This window comes from Chlorocebus sabaeus, chromosome 20 (genome assembly GCF_047675955.1).
Source record: "Chlorocebus sabaeus isolate Y175 chromosome 20, mChlSab1.0.hap1, whole genome shotgun sequence".
Lineage (NCBI taxonomy): Eukaryota > Metazoa > Chordata > Mammalia > Primates > Cercopithecidae > Chlorocebus > Chlorocebus sabaeus.
The window spans coordinates 2167723-2191188 of NC_132923.1; the positions used below are offsets into that span (position 1 = coordinate 2167723).

Genomic DNA, 23466 nt, shown 5'->3' on the forward strand with positions numbered 1-23466 from the left:
CTTGGGCAAAGGGCATCATAGGTGAAAGTGAAGTAATTCCTTTTTCCTTCCCCCTCCTCCACTCCTACGCCCACTCCCATGCTTGGGAGAATGGGGCTGGGACATGCACTGAGTGTTGCACTTTTATTTATGTAGGGACGCATGTTGAATGAGCCAGGTCTAGAACTGGAGCTTAGTCCAGCTGGTACAATACCAACTCCCCTTCTAGTTCCCAAAGGCGATGTCCAGACATAGACTTTATGATTATTATATTTTTCAATGCCAGTGCTGCTCAGCCCTCAGCAGAACTTCAGTTTTCATGAAATAAACAATGACTATATAAAATGCCATCTTTCTGAAACTGCAATCTGACCTCAGGTGAAGCTCAGGTGAAAGTTTCTTTCCTAAGAAGCCAAGCCTGTGTTCCATCAAGAGAGTCAAGGTTCTCCAAGTGAGGGGAGCTGTGCCTGGGTCCTGCCTCCAAGTCACATGAGCACCAGCTCACAATGGCGGGGTGGGGGCTGGTGGGGGCGGGTCTGAATTCACAGAAGTCGTCTTAAGACAGTGGGTGACCCAGATTGCCATAGAGGTCAGGCCTGCGGTGCTGGAACACAGGCAGGTGTTGACGCAACTGTCGCAGATAGCTGAGGTCTATTCGGGCAAGGCAGAGGCCTGGCCCCTCAGAGCAGCGGGCCACCACTGTTCCCCAGGGGTCTACCACCATGCTGTGGCCATAACTTGCTCTCTTCTCGTGGTGGCGTCCACACTGTGCCGCTGCCACGACATAGCACTGGGTTTCGATAGCACGGGCCCGCAGCAACACCTGGGGATGAAATGTGTGTTCACATAAGTACATGTAGCAAATAGTGGGGAAGTGACAGTTGAGGGACATTACAGACCAATCTACCCATTGTGACTATTCTGATAATTGCCTGGGAATGATTTACTATTTTAACTATTCTGTAACATGAGAATTATCTGGGGAATGAGTTTTCCCACTAGGTGGAAAGGGGAAGGAATTTAACTGGTAGGGCCAAGCAGAGAGGATAAGGTTAAAAGGCCCTTATGTTTCAAAAACGTGTTGTCTTACCTCCCAGTGGGCTGGGCCTGTAACCGATCCAAAAGCTGAAGGATAGGTTAGTATCTCTGCTCCAGCTTGAGCCAATGCCAGAGAGAGTTCAGGGAACCGCATGTCATAGCAGACAGCTAGACCAACCTGGAATGAAAAACAGCCTACTTAGTAGTCTTCCTGCTCTGTTTGTCACAGCAACTAGTCATACTTCCATTACCCCCTTTCTTAGGGCTTTCTATCCTCTACCGCTAGTTCAGAGTATTCCTGTTCCCCTCCCTCATTCTTTCACAACTCCCACCTTGCCTGCTGGTGTGCTGACAGGTGACTCAAGACTGGGCCCAGGCATGGTGGAATTGCTTTCACACATAGGCCCCTGCCCTGGAATCTCTACATCACACAGATGTGTCTTCCTGTAAGTGGCCACTACTGCCCCTACAGTAAGAAAGAAAGGATATTCAGTGCTGGTGTTCTAGAAGCTTGCTTACTCCTCCCGAGGAGATAGTTTATAGGCTAGGAACTGAAGTAGGAACATCCCTAAATCCTTGGGTCAAGGAAATAAGAGTTGAGAAACAATTCTGGAGAATCTAAGTTTAGGTAGAAGAGCATGGGAAGAGGCAGGCTAAAGGGTTATAAAGTCTCACCTTTGCTGTTCAGCAGCACGTGACAATTGTAGATTTTCTGAGTCTGCTCCCAGTCTTGGCCACGCTCATGGAAACCACCCAAGGACAGCCAGAGTCCACATTCCCTGGGTGGAAGGGACACTGACAACTCTTTACTGACTTCTCAAGGCTCTACCCTCATATCTGGCAATCCAGGGACACTGTCCAACTAAGATTCTACCTCTCCCTCGCTCTTTCCCTGATACCTGGCAAGCTGGGTGTATTCTTCCAAAAGTCTCCCACCCAGTGGTTCAGACAGGCGTAGCGTCTCTGCAGGGTCGCGTGCAATGAAGTCAAATGCCTCAGGCAGGAAAGCCAGGCAGGCACCCAGTCTGGCAGCCTCTCGAACCAGCTCAGCACATGTTTTAAAGTTCTGTTGCTTGTCTGGCGTCGATGTTACCTGGCACACAGCCACCAAGGGCAGTTTGCAGGAGGAAGAGGAGATAGCCATGGCTCTGGGCCTGTAAATAGCATAGGCAGGATTCTCAGATTTCATAACACGGGGAAACATAAATTTAATGCTAAGGGGTTCAAGTGGAGAGGTAGGAAAGCTGGACTTCCTTTTGATTATCCTCTTACAGGGCACATTGACCCAGGACTAGTAGGGCTCACCAATCCAATGTGTAGATAGTGGACACTCCTGTGTCTCCCACTATCCATTTAACAAACTGAGCATCTAAGTGCCAGGCACTGAGGACACAACAAAACGTGTTACCTGGGCTGAGCACAAGGTACTGAAAGTCGAGGTATCCGGAGTCCGGGACACAGAAGGGACAGGAATCTGTGAGGAGGCCTGGTGATGAAGCCCAGCCTGAGGAAGGTGAGAAATGAGAACACCAACCCCTTCCTCAAGCAATAAATTTCTAGGATTCTCTGACTTCTCTCTTTATACTGTGAGCCTGAATCAGGGCCCTGCCAGTAAAACCCTTCTAATCTTCAAAACGCTCTTTAGTGTATAAGAAATTATGTACTAAGGGACAAGATCATACAGTGGGAAGATGCTCGCCGCCTGAATAGTTCAACTTCCAATGATCTCACATTAAACTGAAGCCCCTTTCCTTTGACAAACGTTTCCGCAGTCCAAAAGTCATCTCCGGGAACTATCGTTGGTTTTCCCAAGACTCTCTTCTTGACTGTGCACTTGCGCAGTTTTACCGACTCGAAGCTTATTTCCCTTTTCCCCAGAATCTCTCAGGGGAAAGTTCGCCCTCCCTCGAGTCCAACCCCTCCATGGTGGGCAAGGGGCAAAGGAACCCAAGCCCCAAGCCGCGCCCCGCCCTCCACCCTCCCGCCGCCCGCTCCAGTTGGACCATCCCTCCCCGCCATAGGCAGCATCTCTGCTGCACAAGTTAAAGCACCGCAGGTGGGATTCACTGCGCTCGACGGGACAGAGAGTAGGTCCTACATGAAGATATGGCCAAAACCATTCGCAGGATCGGATCCGGAGGCCGGCCTGGAGCCAGAAGCGCCGCGGCGAGTGGGCGGTAACTCGCAGGCCGGACGTGACGCAAGGCGGGGGCTGAGCTGCGCCGGCCGGAAACCCAGCAGGCGGCGAAGATGGCGGAGAACAGCGGTCGCGCCGGCAAGAGCAGCGGGAGCGGCGCGGGCAAGGGGGCGGTGTCCGCAGAGCAGGTGAGGAGTGGCTAACGCGAAGGAGGGTGCCCACTTGCGTCTGGAATACTGGCGAGAAGGGGGCGCCTGTGGCTTGTGCAGCCCTTTACTCCAGTAGCACATGTGCGTGGCACCTAGAGAGGGAAGGGTCCCCGGAAAAGCTAGCCGAGCCCCTTCGGAGAGGTAGACGGGTGGGTGGGTGAGAGCCACGCCTCCCTGGGGTGTTGGGTGAGCCTCAGCAAGGGGAAAGCCCTGACATGCAGGGTCTGGGAAGATGCACAGGTCTGAGGGAAGATGGTTTGCTGCTTTCTCTCTCTCTCCTCAGCCCCTCCAAACAGGTTATGGCTGGGCAAGACAGCTCGAAACTAACCCCAGAGGATTAGTTAACAGGCTGGCTGTGTAGTCTGTTACGTGATCCTGAACCCACGTTGACAATCGCCGTCACGCTGCAGAGCCACGTGACTCTCATACTCGAACAGCCTAGTGTTCTATATACTATTTTGATTCGAGAGTTCATTACTAGATCGAATTTCTTTAGAGACCAGAAATCCCTTTCTGATCCGAGTTTGCATTTTCCCCAGTGGCTAGCATCGAGAAGCGTTTGATAATCAGAAACCCCTTTGTTCCTTGGGAACCGTGTTTTGCTAAGTGGAAAAATAGGAGTGGGAGGAAATCTACACAATAGAAATGAAAACAGGTAACAGCTGTTTTATTATTATTATTATTTTTCGAGACGGAGTCTCGCTCTGTCGCCCAGGCTGGAGTGCATGCAGTGGCACGATCTCACCTTACTGCAAACTACGCCTCCCGGTTCAATCTATTCTTCTTCCTCAGCCTCCCGAGTAGCTGGGACTACAGGCGCGCGCCACCACACCCGGCGAATTTTTGTATTTTTAGTAGAGACGGGGTTTCACCATATTGGCCAGGCTGGTCTCGAACCCCTGACTTAGTGATCCGCCCACCTCGGCCTCCCAAAATACTGGGATTACAGACGTAAGCCACCGCTCCCGGCCTACAGCTGTCTTGATTATAGGTTAAGTTTTTGTTGAACAATTAATACAGGCAGATGTATCAGCATAAAGATTTTTATTTTTTTTTGTTTTCTGAGACAGAGTCTGGCTCTGTCATTCAGGCTGGAGTACAGTTGTGGAATGTCGGCTCACCACAGCCTCCACCTCCTGGGTTCAAGCAATTCTGCCTTAGCCTCCCGAGTATCTGGGATTACAGGCCTGCACCACCACGCCCAGTTAATTTTTGTAGAGGCAGGATATCACCATGTTGCCCATGCTGGTCTCGAAGAGCATAGTCTGGTGGGATAAATAAGGAAGCAAAATGCTCATATGAGGCGGAGATAAGTGTCCTAAGAGAAGTATAAAGTGCTATGGAATATAGTTTCTGACTTGAGGTGGGGGAAGGGAAAAGGAACCTAGTACTTTTTAATACTTTTTTTGTTGTTGTTGAGACGGAGTCTCTGTTGCCCAGGCTGGAGTGCAGTGGCGTGATCTCGGCACACTGCAGCCTTTGCCTCCCAGGTTCAAGCGATTCTCATGCCTCAGCCTCCTGAGTAGCTGGGATTACAGGTGCACCACCACACCTGGCTAATCGTTGTATTTTTAGTAGAGACGGGGTTTCACCATGTTGGACAGGCCGATCTCGAACTCCTGACCTCAAGTGATCCGCCTTCCTTGGCCTCCCAGAGTGGTGGGATTACAGGCATGAGTCACAATACTTTTTTTTTTTTAGAGACAGAGTTTCACTTCGTTGCTCAGGCTGAGTGCAGTGGTGTGATGATAGCCTGCTGCAGCCTCAAAATCCCTGGGTGATCAAGCCATCCTCCTGACTCAGCCTTCTGAGTAACTGGGACTATAGGAATAAGCCATTTTGAATGGCTAATTTAAAAAAATTTTTTTTGATAGAGATGGGGTGGGGGGGGTCTCGAACTCCTGGCCTCAAGTGATCCACCTACCTTGGTCTCCTAAAGTGTTGGGATTGCAGGTATGAGCCACCTTGTGTGGCTCCCCCTAATACTTTTTAAGGCTACCATGGGCCAAGCAGTCTGCTGGGTACAGTGATACAGATATAGTAGTTCCCACTTATCTGAGGGGGACATATTCCAAGACCCCAGTAGATGCTTGAAACCTGGAATAGTATTGAACTCTGTTTTTTCTCATACCTATGATAAAGTCTAATTTATTTTTTATTTATTTATTTATTTTTTTTGTTGAGACAGAGTCTCGCTTTGTCACCCAGGCTGGAGTGCAGTGGCCGGATCTCAGCTCACTGCAAGCTCCGCCTCCCGGGTTCACACCATTCTCCTGCCTCAGCCTCCCGAGTAGCTGGGACTACAGGCGCCCGCCACCACGTCCGGCTAATTTTTTGTATTTTTTAGTAGAGACGGGGTTTCACCGTGTTAGCCAGGATGGTCTCGATCTCCTGACCTTGTGATCCGCCCGTCTCGGCCTCCCAAAGTGCTGGGATTACAGGCTTGAGCCACCGCGCCCGGCAGTCTAATTTATATAATAGGTACTAATAAAATAGAACAATTATAACAATATAATAAAGGTTACATGAATGTGGTCTCTCTTTTTCAAAATATTTTATTATACTGTAGTCACCCTTCTTGTGATGATGTGAGATGATAAACTGCCTTCCTGATGAGGTAAGGTGAATGACAGCATTGTGATATAGCCTTCGGCCACTATTGATAAGTCAGAAGGAGAATCATCTGCTGTAGATGATCTTGGATCATTGAGCCATGATAATGTTGAGCAGGAGATGTTGATGACTAAAGGGCAGGTAGCATATACAGCATGGATAGGCTGGGCAAAAGGATGATTCACATCCTGAGCGGGAAGGCTCGAGATTTCATCACGCAATTGACAACAGTGTGCAACTTAAAACTTATGAATTGTTGGCCAGGTGCTGTGGCTCACGCCTGTAATCCCAGCACTTTGGGATACCGAGGTGGGTGGATCATCTGAGGTCAGGAGTTCGAGACCAGCTTGGCCAACATGGCGAAACCCCATCGCTACTAAAAATACAAAAATTAGCCAGGTGTGGTGGCGGGCACCTGTAATCCTAGCTACCCAAGAGGCTGAGGCAGGGAGAATCACTTGAATCCGGGAGGCGGAGGTTACAGGGAGTGAAGATTGCGCCATTGCATTCCAGCCTGGGCAACAGAGTGAGACTCTGTCTCAAAAAACAAACAAACAAAAAGTATGAATTGTTTATTTTTGGAATTTTCCATTTATTTTCAGACATTGGATAACTCTGGATAATGAGAGACTATTGTAAATGAAATAGACTTTGTCTTCAAATTGCTTTACTCACAGACTCATTTGAGAAAAGACAAACCAAACATTAAAGATTTATAGTGTGCTGCACAATCCGTTCATTATGGCAGCTAAAGGAGAGACCCCTAACTAATCACGAGGTTGTAGGATTGTGGGGGTAGGGGCTGGAAAAGGGAAGCTGTGGTATAGTAGGGTGGCTAAGAGCATTCTTATGCACTAGGGTCAGACCTAAGTTTGAATTTCATTTCTACTATTTACTATTTATATATGACCTCCCATGAGTTACATCTTGGCCTCCCCCAACTGTAGAAACATAACAGTACCTACCTTGTCACTGAATTTAGAGTATTAGGCAAGACAATGCATGCAAAGTGTGTTGCACAGTGATTAGAATATAGTATGTGTTTAGTAAATGCTAGTTGGCTTTTGTTTTCTAGAGGAGAAAATCCTTCAGCTCAATTCTGAAGGATGAGAGAAGTTAGTCAAGCAAAGAAGGAAGTGGAAGATTCTCTAGGTAGAGGGAATAATGTGTTCCAAAACACTAAGGCATGAAACTGTCTGGCATGTTTGGGATGCAGGTGGGACTTAATGTTTGAGATGGACTACAGAACTTGAATATGGAGAAAAGGGGATAAAAGAGGAATATAAGATGTCTCTCAGGTTTCTGTCTTTGGTGGATAATGGTGCCATAGGGAATGTAGGAAGACAGACAATTTGGAGGGAAATAAAAGTTTATTTTAGGATTTTGAGTTTAGTTTTCTTGTGGGACAACCAGGTTAAACATTCAGTAGACACTTTGATTTTTAAATCTTGAGATACAGAAAGAAATCTGAGTTGGAGATACAGATTTGAGAATTGAGTTTATGGATGATAAAGCCATGGTTATGTATGAAAATGATCACTTTCCATAGTTTGTACAGAAAGTGAAAAAATAAGTAGAACAAGAGTGGAACCACTGTTTTAGGGGAGCTAAAGAGAAGCTCTTAGACTTCCCTCAGGAAACTGAGGAAGTGTGATAATTGAGTTTTGAGGCTGTTCCTTGATTAACATTCTCTTGCCTTTGTTTATTCTGGAGAGAACACTGGGTAAAACATTGCAAGATTTATCACTGCTGCAAATTTGAGCCACATATGTCCCTTACAAACAAGATGGAAGAAAATAACACATTGTGTTAGACACTTAACTTGTTTTACCTTCTGTTGCTGATTGAGACAGAGTCTCATTCTGTTGCCCAGGCTGGAGTGCAGTGGTGTGATCACAGCTCACTGCAGCCTCAACCTCCCAAGGCTCAGGTGATTCTTGTACCTCAGCCTCCCAAGTTACTGGGACTACAAGCATGTGCTACCCTGCCCAGCTTCTTTTTGTATTTCTTGTAGAGATGGAGTTTTGCCATGTTGCCCAGGCTGGTCTTGAACTCCTGGGCACAAGCAGTCCACCTGCCTTGGCCTCCCAAAGTGCTAGGACTATAGGCATGAGCTGAGCCACTGCTCAGGCTTACCTTATGTTATTTAATTACTGCCATTTGAAGTAGGTTGTATTGTCCTCCATTTATAGGTGAGGACATTTTAATTTCAGAGGTTTTAGTTAACTTGCCCAAGGTCAGTAACTGGAAGAGCAGGATTTTTAAATGAGCGACTTAAGAATCAGGTAGACCTATTTTTTCCACTTATGCCATGATTGTATTAGAGATATTTAAGCAGAACCCTGAAGGAGTGGATGGATTTGAACAGGTAGCAGTGGGAATAGAAAGTAGGGAATATAAGAGGAGAGTAATTGAGTAAGGCCATAGAGGTCTTTGAGTGCAGGGCAAAGAATTTGTGACCTTTTAACATAAGCAGTGAGGAAGTCGCAGAAGGATATATGTTATATTATTAATTGTTTAACTCTTACATAAAATAATACATTTATTGTTGGAACTGTAGAAAATACAGAAAAAAGTTCAAACCAGGAAATAAATTGCCCGTAATCCAACTATCCAGAGATAACTTTTCTTGCCATTTTGGAGTATATCCTTTGAGAGATTTTTTCCCCCTCCTTTATCTTTTTATGTATATATGTGTGGATGGAAGGAGGGCGTTTTGGTTTTTTTTTTTTTTTTTTTTTTTTTTGAGGCGGAGTCTTGCTCTGTCGCCCAGGCTGGAGTGCAGTGGCACTATCTCGGCTCACTGCAAGCTCCGCCTCCTGGGTTCACGCCATTCTCCTGCCTCAGCCTCCCGAGTAGCAGGGACTACAGGCGCCTGCCACCACGCCCAGCTAATTTTTTTTTTGTATTTTTAGTAGAGATGGGGTTTCACCGTGTTAGCCAGGATGGTCTCGATCTCCTGACCTCGTGATCCACCCATCTCGGCCTCCCAAAGTGCTGGGATTACAGGCTTGAGCCACCGCGCCCGGCCCGGTTTTTTTTTTTTTTTTTTTTACATATTTTATAAAATTAGGATTATACTACAGTATGTACTGGTTTGTAATCTGTTTTTTAAGCCTAATAGTATATATTGAACATTTTTCTATGTCATCTAAGTGTTAGGAAGATTAAATTAGCAGTGTGTACAGTAGATATGGGGAGTCTAAAAATAGAATCATTTAGAAGACTATTGCAATGTTCAGACAAGAAAGTAATGAACATCTGAACTAAGGTGATGTCAGTGAGCCTAAGAGAAATTGCTGAAGTAAGTGCAATACATTTGGCAGTTGATGGGATTATGGTATGTTAAAAAATGAACCTGGGTATGGTGGCAAGTGCCTGTAGTCCCAGCTACTCAGGAAGCTGAGACAGGAGGATCACTTGAGTCTGGGAGTTTGAAGCTATAGTGTGCTATAATCATGCCTGTGAATAACCACGTTTCACCAGTCTGAGCAGCATAGGGAGACCCCATCTTTAAAAACAAAACAAAAGATGAAACTAGGGTTTCCTACCAGGAGGGCTAGAGTGATGTCAGTAGCAGAAATAGAAGAGATAAGATCACTTCAGCTTTGAACAACATGAGTTTAAGATATCCATGGGACATTTAGGTGAGATGATCTGTAATAGCAGCTACTATTTATTGAAAACTTGTTATATGATAGATACTGTCCTAAGTTCTTGATGTAATTATTTAATCCTTATGACATTCTGTGAGGCAGGTATTATCTGTATTTTATTGGTGAAGAAACATCAGAAAAGAAGTAACTAATCCTTATGCATTCTGTGAGGCAGGTATTAATATGTATTTTATTGGTGAAGAAACATTCAGAAAAGAAGGAACTTGTCATGGTCTGATGTTAGGCCATTTCTGTCAGGCACAAAAAAGCTCCTTCTTCTAACTTGTAAATGTGGAACTAAAATTTCTGAAAAGGCCTGGTTTTGCAGGCAATTAGAATAAAGGCAATTGCTGGAACTATAGAAGTAGCTAAGAATGCCACTTGAAATAGTATAGATTACCCTGATTTGATTATATGAATGTATCAAATTATCACATATACCATGAAAATATGAATGAGTATGAATCAATAAAAAATAATTTCAAAAATAAGGTAATGAAGAAGTGCTGTGAATAGAATCTTAGATCCTGTGGCCATTGTAGGAGTGAAAGAGGAAGAACTTTCAGAAAGGAGAAAGAAGGAGGCTTGAGATAGGAAGGAGAACTGAAGGGACCTGGAAACCAAAGGGGAGTTGAAGATCTACATTGTATCGGGCACTTGACCTATTATCTCAGTTAGTTCTCATTGTTACCCTATAGCAGTGGTTCTCAACTGGCATGATCTTTTCCTAGGAGACATTTGGCAATGTGTGGAGACATCTTTGGTTGTCACAAGTTAAAGGGGTTGCTACTGGCTTTTAGAGGGTATAGTCCAGGGATTAAACATCCTATAGTGCCTGAGACAGCCCTTATAGCAAAGAATAATTTGACGTAACATGTCAGTAGTGACAATGTTGAGAAATCCTGCCCTGTGGTATATTAGGTCCATTTTATAAATGTGGAAACAAGGAAAGTAACTCAGTCATATAGCAAGTAAATGGCAAAACTGGGATTTCAATCCAGGTCAGAATAGGAAGTTTGGGTTCTTTCCACTTTACTCTGTTGCTCCTTGGATCCCAGTACTTGGGGAGGCTGAGGCAGGAGGATCTTTTGAAGCCATGAGTTTGAAACCAGCTTGGGCAACATAGTAAGACCCCCATCTCGGACCGGGCGCAGTGGCTCACACCTGTAATCTCAGCACTTTGGGAGACTGAGGCAGGTGGATCACGAGGTCAGGAGATCAAGACCATCCTGGCTAACATAGTGAAACCCTGTCTCTACTGGAAAAAAAAAAAAAAAAAAATTAGCCGGGTGTGTTCGTGTTGGCGAGCACCTGTAGTCCCAGCTACTCAGGAGGCTGAGGCAGGAGAATTGCTTGAACCCGGGAGGTGGAGGTTGCAGTAAGCCAATATCGTGCCACTGCACTCGAGCTTGGGCGACAGAGCGAGACGCCGTCTCAAAACAAAACAAAAAAACCACATCTCTACAAAAATTAATAAATAAAAATTTCATGAAGAGAAGGGATGAGTACTATTATTTGATGGAGTAATAAGGTCAAAAAGTTTTCTTTGACAGAGAGTTGAGTATGTTCTCCAGAAAAGGGGGCACTAAACTGAAAAGAAGGTTATTAGTGGAACAGTATCCCAGATCATGCTTTTCCAGGTTCATCCAATGGTAATTCTCTACCTCTTCTATTCCATTGAAACCAGTAAGAGTAAATGTCATGTAAGAAGACCCAAGGACATTTTGGAGAGAAAGGTAATGATTATAGATTTTTTCCTAAAATTATTAAAACTATATGGTAAACAAAAAAGAAAACAGGAATATAAATTTGCTAAGAAATTAATATTTGATAAGCCAGGAATAATATATTAACAGAGAGATTTTTAGAATTAGACAAACCTGGATACAGGTATGATTTCTGCAGTTCACTAGGTTATTTTATTTTTTATTTTTTGAGACGGAGCCTTGCTCTTTCACCCAGGCTGGAATGCAGTGGTGTGATGTAGGCTCACTGCAACCCCCGCCTCCCAGGTTCAAGCAGTAATTTTGCCTCAGCCTCCGAGTAGCTGGGACTACAGGCATAAGCTACCACACCCGACTAATTTTTTGTATTTTTAGTAAAGATGGGGTTTCACCATGTTGGCCAGGCTGGTCTCGAACTCCTGAGCTCAAGTGATCTGCCTGCCTCAACTTCCCAAGGTGATGGGATTATAGGTGTGAGCTACTGCGCCTATCCCACACTGTTTTGCTTTGTTTTGTGTTTGTGAGACACAGTCTTGTTCTGTCACCCAGGCTGGAGTGTAATGGCACAATTTGGGTTCACTACAACTTCCACCTCCCAGGTTCAAGCGATTCTCCTGCCTCAGCCTCCCGAGTAACTGGGATTACAGGCACCCCCCACCATGCCCAGCCAATTTTTGTATTTTTATTAGGGACAGGGTTTCACCATGTTGGCCAGGCTGGTCTAGAACTCCTGGCCTTAACTGATCTGCAGGGTTTCACCATGTTGGCCAGGCTGGTCTCAAACCCCTGGCCTGAAGTGATCAGGCCACCTCTGCCTCCCAAAGTGCTGGGATTACAGGCATGAGCCACTGTGCCTGGACCCACACTAGGTTATTTTGACCACCACACAACACTCCACCAGCCTTGGTCTCCTCCTTTACAAATTGAAGCTACAGGTCTTACAGTTTTTTTTGTTTTTTAGAATTAAGTGAAATAGTCTAGCACAGTGCCTGGCATATAATGGGTGTTCCTTTACTGTTGAGACTGTGGAAGGCAGATTATAGTAGGACTATGAAAGAAATAGATATTTTAAAATAGGTTGCATTTGTATATTTAAAATTTTAAAAGAAGATAATAGAAGGCAGTCTGCATGGTAGAAAATAACACAATATACATAGAAAATATTTTGTCAAATTATTTAAGTAACTAATATGCATTTACATGTGAGCACATAGAAAGGGTTAACATATGGGAGTGGAAGATGGCTAGATTCTTCTGCTTCCCAGAAGAATCTAAGTTGAAACCTGAAGAAAGAATTAGACTTAGGCAGAGAAAAACTGAATGAGAGAGGTTTGGGAAAGTACACCAAAGGTAGGGTGAAGATTCTATGCAGATGCCTGAAGACAGCTGTTAAGGGAAACTACCAGTGACTTAGGACACTGAGTGCTGAGTTAAGATGTGGAGGGAACGACTGATTGGGAGAGGTAAGCTGGAACCTGGTCTTTATAGGACTTTTTGAGGAGTTTAGATTTTATCCTGTGAGCATTGGGAAGGTTTTAGGCATAGGAATAATTGGTTAGATTTATATTTTTGGTCACTGATGCTGCAGTGTGGGGAGTGGATTAAAGGGGGCAGATCAGGAGACAGTATAGAAATAAGGAGGGTATAGTAGTACAGATGTAATTAATTTGATATAGATAGTGAATCAAGGATGATTCCAAGGTTTCTGGAGTTACATTCCAACTCTAAAAAGTATTAAATTAGGCCGGGCGCGGTGGCTCAAGCCTGTAATCCCAGCACTTCGGGAGGCCGAGACGGGCGGATCACGAGGTCAGAAGATCGAGACCATCCTGGCTAACACGGTGAAACCCCGTCTCTACTAAAACTACAAAAAAACTAGCCGGGCGTGGTGGCGGGCGCCTGTAGTCCCAGCTACTCGGGAGGCTGAGGCAGGAGAATGGCATGAACCCGGGAGGCGGAGCTTGCAGTGAGCTGAGATCCGGCCACTGCACTCCAGCCTGGGCGACAGAGCGAGACTCCGTCTCAAAAAAAAAAAAAAAAAAAAAAGTATTAAATTAACAAAAATAATAAAAGCTACCATTAGGGCTCTAGGGAAAGAGATATAATCATGATATTGCTGGTAGCAATATAAATTAATCTGGTCATCTTGGAGAGCTTTCAAGCGACATGCAATGGAAGCTATAATAATACTAATGCCCCTTTTACTTATTGACCTTACTTTTGAATACCATTCAAGAAATTCAAGAAAAGTGGCTATAAATCGTGCACTATTTGTCCAAAGTGGTTTTGTTTTGTTTGTTTGGGTTTTTTTTTTTTTTTTTTGAGATGGAGTCTCACTCTGTTGCCCAGGCTGGAGTGCAGTGGCATGATCTCAGCTCACTGAAACCTCTATGTCCTGGGTTCAAGTGATTCTCCTTTTTTTTTCTTTTTTTTTTGAGACGGAGTTTTGGTCTTGCGCCCAGGCTGGAGTGCAATGGCACGATCTCAGCTCACTGCAACCTCCGCCTCCCGGGTTCAAGTGATTTTCCTGCCTCAGCCTTCTGAGTAGCTGGGATTACAGGCATGTGCCACCACACCCAGCTAATTTTTTTGGTATTATTTTTAGTAGAGACAGAGTTTCACCATGTTGTCCAGGCTGGTCTTGAACTTCTGACCTCAAATGATCCACTGGCTTTGGCCTCCCAAAGTGGTGGGATTATAGGGGTGAGCCATTACACCCAGCCTTGTTTTTTTTTTTTTAAATTTTAAATTTTTATTTTATTTTTTTTGAGACAGACTGGCTCTGTTGTCCAGGCTGGAGTGTAATGGTGTGATGTCAGCTCACTGCAACTTCTGCCTCCTGGGTTCAAGTGATTCTCCCACCTCAGCCTCCCAAGTAGCTGGGACTACAGGTGCACGCCACCATGCCCAGCTAATTTTTTTGTATTTTTAGTAGAGATGGGGTTTCACCATGTTGACCAGGCTGGTCTCGAACTCTTGACCTCAGGTGATCCGCCTGCTTCGGCCTCCCAAAGTGCGGGGATTACAGGCATGAGCCACCATGCCTGGCCTTTGTTTTTGTTTTTTTTTTCTTTTGAGGCAGAATCTCAGTCTGTAACCCAGATTGGAGTGCAGTGGTGCGATCTTAGGCTCACTGCTACCGCCACCTCCCGGGTTCAAGCGATTATGCTGCCTCACCCTCCCGAGTTGCTGGGACTACAGGTGTGCACTACCACGCCTGGCTATTTTTGGTAGAGATGGGGTTTCACCACGTTGGCCAGGCTGGTCATGAACTCCTGACCTCAAGTGATCTGCCCACCTTGGCCTCCCAAACTGCTGGGATTACAGGCATGAGCCACTATGCCAGGCCTTTCCAAAGAGATTTTATATTAGTACTGTTTATTACAGAAAAATTGGGAACAACCTAAATGTTCCAACAGCAGAGGATTAAACTTTTTTTTTTTTTTTTTTTTTTTTTTGAGACAGAGTCTCGCTCTGTCACCCAGGATGGAGTGCAGTAGCACGATCTCGGCTCACTGCAACCTCTGCCTCCCAGGTTCAAGCAATTCTCCTGCCTCAGCCTCCCAAGTAGCTGGGACTACAGGCACGTACCACTACACCCGGCTAGTTTTTTGTATTAGTAGTAAAGACCGGATTTCACCGTATTAGCCAGGATGGTCTGGATCTCCTGACCTCGTGATCCACCTACCTCACCCTCCCAAAGTGCTGGGATTACAGGCATGAGCCATCACGCCTGGCCTTAGTTAAGCAGTTTTTAAAAATATATCAATAGGGTATGGGCTTGGTGGCTCATACCTGTAATCCCAGCACTTTGGGAGGTTAGGATGGGAGGATCGCTTGAGCCCAGGAGTTCAAGACCAACCTAGGCAATATGGCAAAACCCTGTCTCTACAGAAAAATACAAAAATTAGCTGGGCATAGTGGCACATGCCAATGGTCCCATCATTCAAGAGGCTGAGGTGGGAGGATCGCTTCAGCTTAAGAATTCAAGGCTGCATTGAGCCATGATTATGCCACTGCACTCCAGCCTAGGGAACAGAGTGAGACCCCATCACTACAAAAAGTTAAAAAAAACTAGCCAGGAGTGGTGATGGGTGCCTGTCATGCCAACTACTAGTATAAGTGGAGGCAGGAGGATCACTTGAACCCAGGAGTTCAAGGCTGCAATGAGTCATGATTGCACCACTGCACTCCATCTGGGCAACAGAGTAAGACCCTGTCTCAAGAAGAAAAGAAAAAAATTGTTTGTACATAGATGATGATTTAATAGGGTTGGGAGACGCAACACTGACGTGTCAATCTGTGCTTACACCAGACAACTTCAAGAGAATAAGGAATAAGGAAAGGGAAGGATAATTAGGTCCTAGCCATAGGGGACAAGACCATTAGAAAAGTTGTGTTTTAAAAGGAAAAATGTGGGAATAGAGGATAACTTCTCTGTTTCCATTACCTGGCAGACCCCAGAAATGGCTTAATATTGGCTTATTTTGCATATAGTCTACAGTTAAGTTGCAGTTAGCTGCTGTATTAGGCTGTTCTTGTGTTGCTATAATTACCTGAGACTGGATACTTTATAAGAAAAGTGGTTTAATTGGCTCATGGTTCTGTAGGCTGTACAGGAAATGTGGCATCTGCTTCTGGGGTGGCCTCAGGAAGCTTCCAATCACAATGAAAAGCAAAGGGAGGGGACAGGTGTCTCATGCATGGTGGGAGCAGGAGGAATAAAGAGGAGTAGGTGTCATACTTTTAAAGAACCAGATCTTATGTGAACTCAGATCAATAACTGACTTATCATCAAGGGGATGGCAACCAGGTCATTCATGAGAGATCTACCCCCATGATCCAAACACCTCCCACCAGGCCCCACCTCCAACATTGGGGATTATATTTCAATATGAAACTTAGAGGGGACACATAAACTATATCAGCTGCTAAGAGATTTCATTTCCTTTACGTGCACTTATGGCTGAAATTTTCCATAATAACTGTGGATAATTCACATGTTTAAGTAGATTTTAGTTTGGTATTTGATTAAAAGTTCATAAAATGGAACAAGAGGAAATTAGTTATTAGCAAGAATGTTGAAGAAAAGTCGGAATTTAAAAAAAAAAAAAAATCTCAGCTGGGTGCAGTGGCTTATGCCTGTAATCCCAGCACTTTGGGAGGTTGAGGTGGGTGAATCACCTGAGGTCAGGAGTTTGAGACCAGCCTGCTGCCTGTAATCCCAGCTCTTTGGGAGGCTGAGGTGGGAGGATTGCTTGAGGCCAGGAGTTCAAGATCAGCCTGAGCAACATGGCGAGACCATCTCTACAAAAAAAATAAATAAAAAAATAACTGCTGTGGTGATACATGTCTGTAGTCCCAGCTACTTGGGAGGCTGAGGCAGAAGGATCACTTGAGCCCAGGAGTTAAAGGTTGGGGCATCAGAAATTTTAGACACTTAAGCTGATTTCTTTGATGTATTTAACAACATACATCCAGAAAAGTGGATCATTTGGGTGCTAAGGGAACATCTAGAATCTGCTTTAGTCATAATTTTTTTTTTAGATGGAATTATTTTGATCTGGAATTAGTTTTTTCTAGAGAAAAAGCTAATATAAATGGGATGGTTTTGAGATAAGCAATGAAGGTTAAGGAAAAACAGCCTGTAGATCAGTTAGATTTCCAAGGCATTTGTTGAAATGAATGGATAAAGTAGATTGAGATGAAGGGGTGATAGATGGGAGAAAGGAGGAAGTTGCTGGAATGGCAAGTTTTTGGTGAAGTATTATTCCTTGGTTTATTGGCAGTAGAAGGGATATAAGGGTGGTGCAGGTCAGCCATTTGGATAATATTTGCTGTATATGATCCTTGCAGAGGGTGAGCTAGAGCTAAGGGGCCAGGCCAGGCATGTTGGCTCATGCCTGTAATCCCAGCACTTTGGGAGGCTGAGGCAGGCAGAGCGCTTGAACCCAGGAGTTTGAGACCAGCCTAAGCAACATAAGAAGACCCTGTCTCTACAAAAATATTAGATGGTGTGCACCTGTAGTCCCAGCTGCGTGGGAGGCTGAGGCAGAAAGATCACCAGAGCCCAGGGAGATTGAGGCTGCAGTGGGCTGTGATTGCGCCACTGCACTCCAGCCTGGGTGACACAGTGCGACCTTTCTTAAAAAAAAAAAAAAAAGAAAGAAAGAGATGGGACCCTAGTAAAGATGAAGTGGTTAATCATCTTCATTAGGGCAAAGTTTCTGGCTGTGTGACTGGAGATGATATTTACAAATAGGAGTGAGAGATTTGGTAATGGTTGGAATGGATTGAGTCCACTGTTGTCAGATGGCCAGGAGAGTCTAAAGGGGCAGTTCTGGACTTGGAGAGAAGTCCATGACAGTATTAATATACTTCACTGTTCACAAAGATGTTTCACACTCATTGGCTCACATGATACAACAACCTTATGAAGTAGGAATCATTATCTGCATTTTGCAGGTAAGAAAACAGTCTCAAAGGGGTTGATCCAGTGGTTCTCAGTTCACACTACACAATAGAATTACGTGGGAGATCTTTTTAAAAATATTGAGGCCTGGGCTTTACCCCCAGTAGTTGTGTAGTTGTTCTGAGGCTCCACTATTCATGTTTTTAAAATGATTCAGGTGATTCTAACATATAGCCATGGTTAAGAAATACAGGGTTAAATGTCTGTCCCAGCCATAGAGCCAATAAAGTAGCAGAGGCAGAACCTGAAACCTGGTCTTTTGTCTCTGAGCCTCATATTTTTCATTTGTTTTCCCCACACTCTGATTTTTCAGGTTTCATTTAAGACCATTACATTATCCCTTAGGAAGCGTGTATCAGTTAGGGTTTATAGGCTACAGAAACCAACTCTGACCAACTTTCTTTTTTCTTTTTTTTTTTTTTTTTTGAGATGGAGTCTTGTTCTGTCGCCAGGCTGGAGTGCGGTAGCGCAATCTCGGCTCACCACAACCTCCGCCTCCTGGGTTCAAGCAATTCCCCTGCCTCAGCCTCCTGAGTAGCTGGGACTACAGGCACGCCACCATGCCCGGCTAATTTTTTGTATTTTACTAGAGATGGGGTTTCACCATGTTGGCCAGGATGATCTTGATCTCCTGACCTCGTGATCCGCCCACCTCGGCCTTCCAAAGTGCTGGGATTACAGGCATGAGCCACCACGCCTGGGTCTTTTTTTTTTCTTTCTTTTTTTTTTTAAAGGGCTATTTTTGAATAATAGTGGGTATTTCACAGAATTGAACAGAAAAAAAAAAGGCTAAATAGACTGAACAAAGTTCAAGAACTGGGGCAGCTTTAGGGAATCTAGGAATAGGAATGGAAGGTCATCTCTATAGAACCAATAGGAATCTTAACTCCAGCTGTCTTCTGTACCCATTTGTCTGCAAAATTCCAATTCCTGTAGAGAGAGACTGTAGGTCACTGCCCCTGGATCAGGGGTCGTGTGGTTAATAACCCCAAAAGAACCACACCAAGTTAAGGAGGGGCAGTTCCCCAATGGATGGAATACTGAGCAGACCCAAACAAGAGTTTCTCATTACAAAGCCCTTCCTGACAGCCCTCACTGCAAGTCTAGGCTCCCCTGTAGGTACTCCAGTAGCTCTCCACCCCCATTCTTTTGGCTCACTGCAACCTCTCCTCCTGGGTTCAAACGATTTTCCTGCCTCACCCTCCCAAGTAACTGGGACTACAGGTGCACACCACCACATCCAACTAATTTTTCTATTTTTAGTAGAGATGGAGTTTCGCCATATTGGCCAGGATTGTCTCGATCTCTTGACCTCGTGATCCACCTGCCTTGGCCTCCCAAAGTGCTGGGATTACAGGCGTGAGCCACCGCACCTGGCCCCCATTATATTAAATGCCTATTTCCCAACAAACTATAAGCTATGAGAAGCCAGAGGCCAAATCTATTCTATGATATCCCTCAGTAGGCCCTCAAATATCTGAAAAATAGTAGGCCCTCCGTGTTTGGTGAATGGAATTCCAGAAAAATTTAGGTTGAAATCGCAAACTTGTGGTTCTACTCCTTTTCCAAGGTAGGTGCCCACTACAGCTTTGTAAAGCCTGCCACCCTATGTGCTATCTGGACCCTCTGCCATTTCCACTATCCCCTCTTTCATCTCTTCTCTCACCTTGTTAGGTAATTGCTGGCTTCAACCGCCTTCGGCAGGAACAGCGAGGCCTGGCATCCAAAGCAGCTGAGTTGGAGATGGAGTTGAATGAGCACAGGTGAGAAAGTCAGGGAGCAGCAAACAGTAGGACAATTCTATGGGCTACTCCGTGAGGGGGATTTGTAGTAGAGTGGGGCTGAATCCTCAGGTCCTGCCTTGTTCTTCTATCCCAGCCTAGTGATCGATACACTGAAGGAGGTAGATGAAACTCGTAAGTGCTACCGCATGGTTGGAGGAGTGCTGGTGGAACGAACTGTCAAAGAGGTGCTGCCTGCTTTGGAGAACAACAAGGAGCAGGTAAGCAAGAATCATTGAATAGGATCGGGTACAGTGGCTGTAAACCCAGCACTTGTGGGTGGACTCCTTGAGTCCAGGAGTTTGAGACCAGCCTGGGTAACATGGTGAAACCATATCACTACAAAAAATACAAAAAATTAGCTGAGTATGGTGGCATGTGCCTGTAGTCCCAGCTACTCACCTGAGCCTAAAATGTTGAGGCTTTAGTGAGCTGTGATCACCTCACTGCACTCCAGCCTGGGTGACAGAGTAAGACCCTATCTCAAAAAAAAAAAAAAAAAGGACAACAACATAAAATAGCCTATGCTCATTATGCTATGCTAAGGCCAACTCTTAGACAAGAGGAATTGCTGACTGCTGTGGGCTCTGTGACCTGGCTGAATTGGGGTGGGAGGATTGGGGTTAGATTAGTGTTTCTCATAGAGTGTGTTTCACGGGTATGTGAATCAGAATCACCTGAAGGACTAATTTATAAATGCCGTTTCCTGAACCCACTGGATCAGAACCTTTGGGAGTGCCATGAAGTGACATTTTAAAAATAAGCTAGGCTGGGCGCGGTGGCTCACACCTGTAATCCCAGCACTTTGGGAGGCCGAGGCGGGCAGATCACGAGGTCAGGTGGTCGAGACCATCCTGGCTAGCATGGTGAAACCCCGTCTCCACTAAATACAAAAAATTGGGCATGGTGGTGGGCATCTGTGGTCTCAGCTACTTGGGAGGCTGAGGCAGGAGAATGGCGTGAACCCGGGAGGCGGAGCTTGCAGTGAGCCGAGATTGCACCACTGCACTCCAGCCTGGGCGACAGAGCGAGACTGCATCTCAAAAAAAATAAATAAATAAATAATGAAAAAATAAAAATAAGCTCATGCCTGTATTCCCAGTGCTTTAGGAGACTGAGGCAGGAGGATTGCTTGAGGCAGGAGTTTGAGACCAGCCTGGGCAACATAGTGGGAACTTGTCTCCGTAAAAAATAAAATTAAACAGCCCAGGTGATTCTAAGTACGTTAAAGTGTATAAACCACTGCTTTCAAGAAAGGAATAATTTTAATATCTGGATTCCTCTACTTGGTTAAAGGTAAGGTTAAACGTGTTAACACTTCCTCCAGCCATAGTCCATTCCAGGTGGGGGAAAGGAGTCCTGAATTCCTTATATAATCCCTGTCACTTGTCCTCTAGATACAGAAGATCATTGAGACATTGACACAGCAGCTTCAGGCAAAAGGAAAAGAACTAAATGAATTCCGGGAAAAGCACAACATTCGTCTCATGGGAGAAGATGAGAAGCCAGCAGCCAAGGAAAACTCAGAAGGGGCTGGGGCTAAGGCCAGCTCAGCTGGAGTGTTGGTCTCCTAGGGACCAAGGCCTTTGCATTTTTTTCTACCCTGACTCCCACTTCTGATTTCTCTTTATTGTTATTATTATTATTTTCTCTGCTATTGTAATATTTTTTGTTAATTAAATGTTTTGGTCAGAATGCTTAGCTGTAGCCTGAAGTTTTCTCCCACTTAGGGGTGGAAATTGTTTTGAGACATGGAACAGCATATGATTTGTGGTTTTTGTTTCCATCAGGTTAATGACTCATAATATGAGAATAGGACCCATATTTATTTTATCCTTTCCTTGCAAATAAAGGTATGTCCACTTATTTACTGCCTTTCCCCCTCCCCCCAAAAATTTCAGAGACAAATCTTGAGTCTCAGATTGAAATTTAATAAGCATTTGAAGTGAAGCAGATAGCTCTGGTGATAATGCTTTATAGATTTGCAACAAAGCAAAACAAAACGAAGCTTAGTGGTGTGTCTCGGCACTATTTAGATAAGGAAGTCCAGAATGCAAACCTGTGGACTGGCTGTCCTGCCATCCTCACCAAAACCCCCAACCAGGTAAAGCTGATCATTCCAAAGGCAGGTGCGATGGCCCACGCGTTTCATCCCGCGATCTGCACAGGGGAAGTGGAACCACAGAGGAGGAGATGTGCCTGTTGGATGGGGCAGAGGGTGGTTATTGAGGCAGTAGCACTTTGTCATTCACAGAACACAACACGACCAAGGGCTTGCCCACTTTTTCTGCTCACTTCATTTGTAGGCCTCTTCAAATGCTTAATATTCTGTGTACTCCTTTAACTCCTGTCAACTAATTTTTCATCCTCCCTACCCCATCACTCCATCCTCTTTCTGTAGTCTTCAGATTCCCCCATCTTCCCACCTTTCCCCCCTTCAGCCATTAGTCTGGCTCTCACGGGTATCATAGATGTAGAGATCATTGCAGATGGTGTCTCTAGCTCTGGTCAGAGTTTCTCCACCAAACAGCACAGCAAACGGCCCAACCACAGAACATGAGTGATGCCGTAGTCCATGGGGCCCCTTCTGGGACCCCTGCCCACTGCTCACAAGCCTTGCAAGCTGTTCCATCAAATGAGGAGCAACAGGTGGTTCCTCCTTGGGGAGAAAGAAAGCACCGTCTGAAGAGACCTGGGCATCACAATTTCAGCCTCTTCCCATCCTAAACAAGATGTGTGGGGAGCTAATACCTTTATTTTCCCATGACTCCAATGCCTAGCTACTTCTGGTTCAGCTAAGTTGCAACCTCCGAAGAGCAATAGCTGATGACCTGGATGGGGTCCAGGAGTTTGGAGCAGGGCCGCACAGTGACCTGAGCGTGAGGCTATGTGGCAGCCTTCTTGCTTGTAGCTGTGGACATGCAGAAATTCAGGCCTGAGTGGGTTTTCTGGAAAATGTAAGTGCCACTGCCCTTGCCAAGGACGGATGGAGAAGAGGCATAGGGCAGTGCGGTAGGTGGAATGAGAGGAAGGGTAATACTGTAGAGAGCTCAGCTAGTTTAAACATGGTAGGTTCGGAGGGTGCGAGGGTGAGGACGTGGATTAATTGCCTGAGAAATGTTTAGGCTTTTGTTTTTCCAGAGTGTAGATGAGAGTGAAAGGTTTTGGGCAGGGGGTGCCATACCAATAGGTGCGGGCGCTGGGGTCCAGCCTTAATGTATAGATGCTTCCATAGCGTCGCTGAGTGTGGATACCGCCCTCCCGGCCAGCCACCTGCAGCTCGCGGTCAGAGATGCGGGTGCAGGTGTGACTACTGAGGCCGGTGGGGGGGCAGTCACCAGGGGTCGCTGTCCACGCCTCCCACACACCGCGCTCTGTGTCCAGCGCGGTCACTGTGGCCAGGCGGCGAGACCCGTCCCAGCCGCCCACCACGCAGAGCCAACGCCCGCCCACGGGTGCCGCGTCGTGGTGACTGCGCGGGGGGCTGCCCCGGGATCCCAATCGTACGGCCTGGCCCCTCGCCGGGTCGAAGACCACCGTATCGCTGCTGGGCTCTCTCGTTCCTCCTGCTAGGAGACCACCTACGAGATAGAACCGTCCCCGCAGTTCGGTGCATGAATGGAAGGCCCTAGCCAAAAGCGCGTCCCGCGCCACTGGCCTCCAGGCCCAGCCTGAGCCTGCGGCCCGACCCGGGGGCACGGCCACCGCCATGGGCCCCGGGGAGAGGAAGGGCGGTGGGGTCTGCGGCTTGGAACGAGCCCCTACGTGGCAGGCCAGGCACCTCGCCTTCCGCGGGCTTCCCCGGGAACCTCCCCCTACCAGACGCCAGCCGGGGTTCCCACCTCAAGCCCTGGCTT

The 23466-nt window shown here is 45.9% G+C and overlaps 3 protein-coding genes across 7 annotated transcripts; 1 reads left to right on the forward strand and 2 right to left on the reverse strand.

The window, feature by feature from the left end:
* Positions 1-231: 231 nt before the first annotated feature.
* NIT1 (nitrilase 1) lies at positions 232-3209 on the reverse strand. 2 transcript variants are annotated; one of them, XM_007976430.3, is made up of 7 exons: positions 3116-3209; positions 2426-2521; positions 1917-2171; positions 1693-1796; positions 1350-1483; positions 1070-1195; positions 232-802 (listed from the first exon to the last, which is right to left on the reverse strand). In XM_007976430.3, coding segments are annotated over exons 1-7 (984 nt in total). In that variant the 5' UTR covers positions 3118-3209; the 3' UTR covers positions 232-535. The 2 variants fall into 2 exon arrangements, with proteins under 2 accessions (XP_007974621.1, XP_007974623.1); XM_007976432.3 differs by lacking the exons at positions 2426-2521; positions 3116-3209 and adding an exon at positions 2749-2981.
* PFDN2 (prefoldin subunit 2) lies at positions 3101-21310 on the forward strand. Of its 2 annotated transcripts, XM_037997676.1 has the most exons (5): positions 3101-3342; positions 11320-11368; positions 19503-19591; positions 19707-19830; positions 21007-21310. In XM_037997676.1, the coding sequence occupies exons 1-5, from the start codon at positions 3116-3118 to the stop codon at positions 21181-21183; spliced, it is 666 nt and encodes a 221-aa protein (XP_037853604.1). In that variant the 5' UTR covers positions 3101-3115; the 3' UTR covers positions 21184-21310. The 2 variants fall into 2 exon arrangements, with proteins under 2 accessions (XP_037853604.1, XP_007974620.1); XM_007976429.3 differs by lacking the exon at positions 11320-11368 and having other exon boundaries at positions 3216-3342.
* KLHDC9 (kelch domain containing 9) lies at positions 4399-23445 on the reverse strand. Of its 3 annotated transcripts, XM_073008205.1 has the most exons (5): positions 22794-23445; positions 22361-22520; positions 22070-22268; positions 21669-21808; positions 4399-4628 (listed from the first exon to the last, which is right to left on the reverse strand). In XM_073008205.1, exons 1-5 carry the CDS (start codon positions 23318-23320, stop codon positions 4569-4571), a joined length of 1086 nt encoding a protein of 361 aa, XP_072864306.1. In that variant the 5' UTR covers positions 23321-23445; the 3' UTR covers positions 4399-4568. The 3 variants fall into 3 exon arrangements, with proteins under 3 accessions (XP_072864306.1, XP_007974618.3, XP_037853597.2); XM_007976427.3 differs by lacking the exon at positions 4399-4628 and having other exon boundaries at positions 21520-21808; XM_037997669.2 differs by lacking the exon at positions 4399-4628 and having other exon boundaries at positions 21703-21808; positions 22036-22268.
* Positions 23446-23466: the final 21 nt, after the last annotated feature.

Coding starts and splice junctions, on each gene's coding strand:
- KLHDC9 (XM_073008205.1), bottom strand. CDS start 23,320: ATGGCGGTGGCCGTGCCCCCGGGTCGGGCCGCAGGCTCAGGCTGGGCC. Junction 22,521..22,793: donor CCCAGCGCCCGCACCTATTG/GTATGGCACCCC, acceptor GCATGTCCACAG/CTACAAGCAAGAAGGCTGCC. Junction 22,269..22,360: donor GGAGTCATGGGAAAATAAAG/GTATTAGCTCCC, acceptor TTTCTCCCCAAG/GAGGAACCACCTGTTGCTCC.
- PFDN2 (XM_037997676.1), top strand. CDS start 3,116: ATGAAGATATGGCCAAAACCATTCGCAGGATCGGATCCGGAGGCCGGC. Junction 11,369..19,502: donor AGGACATTTTGGAGAGAAAG/GTAATGATTATA, acceptor TCACCTTGTTAG/GTAATTGCTGGCTTCAACCG. Junction 19,592..19,706: donor ATGGAGTTGAATGAGCACAG/GTGAGAAAGTCA, acceptor CTTCTATCCCAG/CCTAGTGATCGATACACTGA.
- NIT1 (XM_007976430.3), bottom strand. Junction 1,196..1,349: donor TCAGCACACCAGCAGGCAAG/GTGGGAGTTGTG, acceptor TTTTCATTCCAG/GTTGGTCTAGCTGTCTGCTA. Junction 803..1,069: donor CAGGCCCAGCCCACTGGGAG/GTAAGACAACAC, acceptor TTTCATCCCCAG/GTGTTGCTGCGGGCCCGTGC.